This window comes from Protopterus annectens, chromosome 6.part0 (assembly GCF_019279795.1).
Source record: "Protopterus annectens isolate FY-2018-M chromosome 6.part0, PAN1.0, whole genome shotgun sequence".
Classification (NCBI taxonomy): Eukaryota; Metazoa; Chordata; order Ceratodontiformes; family Protopteridae; genus Protopterus; species Protopterus annectens.
The window spans coordinates 228,070,781-228,077,794 of record NC_056737.1 but is presented as its reverse complement, the minus strand read 5'-3'; the positions used below and the strand labels follow the sequence as shown (position 1 = coordinate 228,077,794).

The following is a 7,014-nucleotide window of genomic DNA, read 5'->3' as shown; positions in this document are numbered from 1 at the left end:
TGGTGGCAGAATACTGAAGTCAATTTGAATGTACTCTTGAGAGAAACTTGCAGCTGGTTAATTTAGGTGAGCTTAGAGGCATAAAGGAACTTGATAGAAGCAGTGCATGTATAAAAAGCAGTGCAACAGCCCCACAGATGTTTTTTACACAATGAATGAACAAGAGTCATTCAGATTTTCCAATTATAAAACTAATTTCTAAAACAAAAACCTTTTAATGAGAAAACTTCAGATTCTTTCTCACCCTTATTGAGATAAAGGACATATTTATAGAAAGAAATTAAATGCATTTCATTGTTAACAGAAGAGGCACACCTTGGGCATGTGTGTAATTTGTTTGGACAGGGGTATATATTAGAGAAGATCATATGTTCCAAGATACTGTTGATATTAATTCTGTCTCCCCTCACATTACTCTTTTTCATCTTTTTCTGTTTTCTGTATGTAATGTTGACACTCACCACATTATTCTTAATGGTTTTTGTTCCTGCCTACGTGAATGCAAAAATCACTGGACCAGTGTGTCAGCTGAGAAGATTTAGCATCGATGGCTACATCAAAAAAGGAGACATTAATATTGGAGGGATTTTTTCACTTCACATTGGAGAACCTGTCAGTCAAATTCCTTTTACTGAGCTGAACGACATTAAGTTGTGCAGAAAGTAAGAGAAAATATTATTTTTGCTATGCTGACAAATATTGTCAGGGTGATTCTAACAATAAGTTGCAAACTTGAAAGTATATAGTCTCATTTTAGCTCACATGACTTGTACAGTAGGATGAAAGGATCCACTGATTTTGCTATTAGCAAAAAGACCTGTCATTTACTAAAAATATAAATATTATACAGCTTGTATTTTGTAATTATAGGAGGCATTCAGCACTGAATAATATCTCATATGAGGTAAAAAGCAGGTGATGGATTTGAAGTCAGACTGCCTGAGTAAATGCAAATCATTATTTAAATGATTTAATGTTCATCTTTTAAGTGTTAGTGGTGCAACAGGTAATGCACTCACCTTTGGTGCAGAAGGCTCTGGGTTCTCTTCCCACACCAGGTAGATTGATTGTTTGCACTCCTGAGTATGTTATTCTTCAGATGAGATGTTAAACCAAGGTTCCATCTGCATGAATTGGTAAATATAAAAGATTCCATGGCACATATCAAAAAAAAAGTAAGGAAAATTTTTTGATGCCCTGTCCAAATTTCCCCTAGTAGTATAAATACCACCTTAGGTCTCACCTGAAAAGAGGCTACTAGCCTATTAGGATTAACTCAGTCAGCAAAGTATAAAATAAATAAAAAAAATTAAAATATATGTTACCTTGAATCCCACCAGAGTTAGGCTGTGAGCTGTTACTATGAATCAGACTGAGCCTTGTTGTCCTGGAGTATGTTTGTTTTGCTGTGCATTCTATCTATTGATCTATCTGTCTATCTATCTATCTATCTATCTATCTATCTATCTATCTATCTATCTATCTATCTATCTGTCTATGTGTTTCTTAGTGATCACAGAAATACTTAATACTGTAATGATGTAAGGATGGAGTGCTTACTTATAAGACAGTTACAAGCATTTGCTTTTTTCTCATTTCTGTTTCTGTGCATTTTTTACAAATATCCATTCAATGCTGATGCATACCTATTACATTTTATGTAGAAATCAAAATTATCCAACAAAATAAAGGGCTATGAAGACTGGAAAGGCTTAACAAACAAAATATTAAATAATGAACTGTAAATCCTACAATTTGAGGTACAAGCTCTTTTTTTCAAAGAACAACCACTCCTAAAAATGAAGCGTGAAACTTTGTCGTAAGTACAGAACATCTCTGTCTGTTAGCTATTAAAAATGTCTAAGCCTTCCTTTGGCTTTGGCATGCCAACATTTTTGGGTAGTCTCACCCATATTTTGTCTAATGTTCATTTCTGCAACACCGTTCACTTGCTGATCACAATTTGCTTCAAAAAAAATTCTTTACTAATAAAAACACAGAGGAACAGGACCTTGAATCACAGACTGTACAGAGGGGGTGGGTTGCCATCCTCTGAAACTCATAGACCCTCTCCTTCTCTGCCTAACATGGCATGAAAGCCAGGCCACTTTATTCCTTTCCCCCTCTGCCATCACCAGCAAGACTCCTAACTGGAATTAGAACTCTGATCCTCTGGGATGCAAGCAGAGTGTTACCACTCTACCCCATTCTAGCAGTTGATGTTCCACCTGTACATGTAGAACAGACAGCCACAGGGACAATGACATAAATGGACATGAACTGCTGTACATTTTTACAGTATGTTTGGTTGTTTTAAATGTTTCCCCAAGGATACTACTTGGAACATAATCTTGGTCTTCCCCACTTGTACTCACAGTCGAGAAATATTAGGAAAAGTGGCTTTAATTTGTCCCACAATATGTTAGGAAAATGCATAAAGATTTACAGTATGGAGCTGGTATATATAAGTTCAAGGGGTGTGAAGGGGACTTGACCCCACATGGGGAGTGCAGGGGGTCCCCTATAAAAAAAAGTTTAAAGGAGAAGAGATTTTCGAAATTTGCTCTTGTACTGTGCTGTCTGTCTTTTCTTCAGCTTGTCGGCACTAGACATTTCAAGTGTCACCATTTCAACAGGGAGGAGTGAGGTATGTTTTAAGACCCAAAAGAAAGGGTTATGACAGGATGCTGGGAAGATAATTTTCAATGCAGATTCATCTCCTTACATTTTTATAGCTGGCAAGAATGCAGTTCTTTCTTTAGGGGTATGTGTTGAAGAATCATTGTCTGCATAAACCCTTAATTTCTATATTTTGTAAACTGTCTCCTTCCTCTAGATAATGGGCAAAATCTCTTCTTTTTGGGTATAGGGTGCAAACATTATTAGGACTGGCCTAAGCGATCTCATTACCATGTCCTGCGGGCTTTTAATTCTGTGGGCTCACTCAATTAGTATTTTGTCAGGCACTATAGCTGTCCATTCCACAAACACCCCTGCAAAAATTCTGCACAGCTTTTTCCTTTCATCTTCTCTGGGATATTGAAAATATAATATTGCTCCTTCTGGACTGATCTTTTTGCCCAATAAGCTTTTGCATTATGTACTCCTGGTTCATTTCTGAAAATACTAACTTTTCCACAATATCTTTTTCTACGTCTTATAAGCTGGCAATAACATCAACATGGACTATAAGAGTATCTCCAGTCTCCTGTATTTTTGGTTGGTATTAACCATATAGTCTTTCAGGGAAATACCTGCATGAATCTAGTTGTTTTTAATCTCCAGTGAGACTGAAGCTGCCTCTGGTGCAACTACCATTGGTAAACGGCTTTCTGCTGTACTTCTGGCTTTTTGCTGTACCCTGCCATCTTATCAGTTTTCTCTTGCAATCTCTCTTGTCATGACACTTTCTTTCTGATGAGCAGTCAAGGGTATGATTTTTTACAAACTGCACTTTCCCTGGCAGTTATGACTGTTTCTGGCTTAGCTTGGTCTGCAGTTTTGACCATTTATGCTCACTGCTTTACCAACATACTGGAAGTTCCTGGCCTTGAACTTCAGGTTGACACACAAAGGGATCCTCAAAAGGAGAGACAATAATGCAGTTTTACATTTCATAAGGTTATCTATGGCATGAGTCTATACATATCATCGAATATCTTCACTTGATCTCAAAGATCTTCTTTTCTTCTCCCAACTTTCAGTCCAGTAGGTGTAACGAGCACTCTTGAAATTAACATTTCTTGCTGCTTTGAAATAAAGTTGAGCACCTTGGCTGCCTTCTGTTGCTTAACTGTATAAAACTAGCTACTGTGCTGTGCAGTGTAGTTCATTTCCAGACCCATTTTATAGTTAATTATTGTCCCTGGCACAAAGTTTATACTCCATTTTACACGATGCTTTAGCACATGAATACAATTATTTCAAAACTTTGTCTAGCTCATTTGAAGCGTAAGCAAAAAGTAAGGAAGCTATTGATGAAACAAAAACCTAATACCTTTGCCCATGTGTTGTGCCTCTCCTTTCAGCAGATATCAAATACAGTCCAAAAGTAGGCATCTCTTCATCTGACGAACAAGCTCATCCGAGCCTTAACTTTCTTGTCCATTTATTTTGCCTGATTAATTTAACTAAACCTCTGAGTAATTGGCCATCATATGTACACTATATGAAAGGAAAGAAAGTCCAAAAACAGGTAATGTAAACTGATGTTCCATCTTTCTGCAGCTGAAAATGATTCCATTAGTACTACATATAGAGACATTATCCAGCTATTTTCTGTTTATTGTCTGTTACACAAAGTCCAAGAAATAACCAAATGCAAACCTAATTGCTGCGGCTACAGAAACAACCAAAATCAAAGCCCTGACAGGTGAAATAGGGAACTTTTTAATTAGTGCACAAATTGTGAAACTGGTATGGTATGATTTAAAAATGATATATGGCATTTTAAGTGCTGTCATATATGGCATGTGAAGTTGTATTTTGCATGTATTTGGGAAAAGATTATTAAACACTTTAAAAAGAAACAGTGAAAATGAATACATTTGTAGGCCTTTGACTACATTTATTTATTCAAAATCACTACTCATTTAAGCCAATTCAGGATTACAGGGAGTAGGGGTACACTGAACACCTACATACACACCCTCACACACACACTATATTCACCTGGGACAATTTGGAATTTCACAAATTCACTTGCTTGCATATATTATACCTTTTGACTATGATAGGGTCATGAACGTAGTCTCATCATGGTAATTTATAAGATAGATTCTATCCAATCTTGGGTTATTAAATCTTGTCTAGGTTGAACAGGATCAGTTATCTTCCAGACAGTTTGAAGTTTTTCTGTCTGTACTTTGGTTACTCCAGTTCTCAAAAAGTACTGTTTAGACCCCAGCCTTCTGGAAAGTTGCTTCCCTCTGTCTAGCCTTTCATTTTTAGCTAATTTTACTCACAAAGTGGTATTCATATAAATGCAATTCTAAGATATGTAATAGTGATTTCCAGAATTAAGGGGAAAAACCCATCAAGACTGAAAGAGAACAGTGAATATCGACAATCACAAAAAGCACTCAGCTGAAACAGAGCAGACCACAGAGAATTTCAAGTGTACAATAAACAATTAAACCAAAGCCTTAACGTAAAACATGTTTCATTCACTTTTGTCTGAAAACAGACCATCAGAAACAGTACAAAAAAGACAGAGAATGCCTCTTCTATATATTTAAAAACACACACCCTACTAATTAAATAATTAGTACTAATTAATTAAACAATCCAACACTAAATAAAAAACAAATTTATAAAATTAATACATATTAACAATGTACACTACACTAAAGCCTTTAAAATGCAAACAATCGCCATTATATGTTAGTACTTTTGAGAAAGGGGAAAGAGAGGAATGGCCCCGTGAATACAGACTCAAGGCATATTTGCCAAGCGGGACTTAGTAAGTACTGTTCCACACTGTTTAATTTAACAGGCAAACAAATTACTAGAGAACAAATGGATGCTTTAAAGTTCGGCTTCAACTTTGTGCCTTCTAAAAGGATGGACATTGATAGACTATTGTTGGACTTAAAATTATATAGTTGCAAACTTAATCTTAATTATATTTTTCATTATGTTAGCATGTCTGCCATTTAGTTTAGTAAACCTTGTACTTTTAGTCCTACTCTGGTTTATACTTTGAAAGCCCTTGAAAAAGCTTGTGAAAAATATTTTAGTGAATTGCTTAAATGTAGACAAAACAAAAAAGTCTTTAATTTAACATACAAGCAATAGTGTGCCTTAAAGGAATTAAAAAACATGGATGATCTGAGATTTATGAAAGCAGATAAGGGGGGTGGGATGGTTATTATGTATTATAATGATTATGTGGATTCCATGAACAGAATGTTATCTAATGATAATGAATATATACTAGTTTCTCAATCTGAAGTTCATAAGAATTTTAAACAAATACAATGGTTATTATATGAATATTTAATCAAAGGATTAATTACGTTAAAAATATATAACTTTATAAATGTGAATTTGTCTGTTTTAGAAAATGTATTTGAGATCCCTAAAATCCATGCAAATCCCACCCTCCCACCATTCAGACCTATAATGTCTGTCCCCAATTATATTACTGAAGGGATATCACTATTTTTAGATTTAATTCTTAACCCAATTGTACAAAATATGAAGTCTTACATTAAAGATTCTTGGGACTTCTTGGATAAAGTTAGAATATTTAAGGATAACTATTCTTTTAGTGAGAAGCCTAATTTGATTTTTAGAGTAGATATTTGCTGCCTGTTTACTTGTATACCCCATGACATTGGTATAGATTATGTTAGAAGTTATTTGAATAGTATAGAAGATTTTTCTAAAGATGACATCTATTTATTGTGTAATTTGCTGGACGTTTTGTTCAATTATAATTATTTTTTATTTGACAAGAAGGTGTATAAACAAGTTAGAGGGGTTGCCATGGGGTCTGCCACCTTAGTTTATGTGAATGTGGTACTGGGATGGTGGGAACATCTGTTTTATTTTTGTTGATAGAACATTTTCATATAGTTTTTTTACCATCGCTTTGTGGATGACTTGATATTTATTATAGAATGAAATACACACAAGGTTAATTTTTTTTAATAAAATCAACCAAAGTGCTGATTTTTTGAAGTTCATTCTTGGTGATGTTGGTACCAAGGTCAACTTTCTTGATGTTACTAAAACATGGGATGAGCTGAAACATAAGTTTGATAAATCTATAGAAAATCAACTTTTGTTAATAACTATTTACATTTTACTAGTAATCAACCGTATTTCATTAAGAAAAATATCGCTAGAGGCCAGTTCATTTGAGCCTCTAGGATGATTACGGATGATTTGTTTTTTGAAAAAGAACTAGAATTTATTATCCAAATGTTTTTAGGGAGAGGTTATGAAAAAGAGTTATTATTTACATTAGTTAATGAAATTAGAGATAAAAGAAACAATTGGTTTCCCCCT

General features: G+C 34.7%; 1 protein-coding gene across 1 annotated transcript in view; it reads left to right on the top strand.

The window, feature by feature from the left end:
* The first annotated feature begins 474 nt into the window (after window positions 1-474).
* Window positions 475-7,014, top strand: part of LOC122803811 (extracellular calcium-sensing receptor-like) — a 105,501-nt gene continuing 98,961 nt past the window's right edge. The window contains exon 1 of the mRNA XM_044073496.1: window positions 475-662. Within this exon, the coding sequence (XP_043929431.1) occupies window positions 475-662 (188 nt within the window). The remainder of the gene's footprint in view (window positions 663-7,014) is intronic.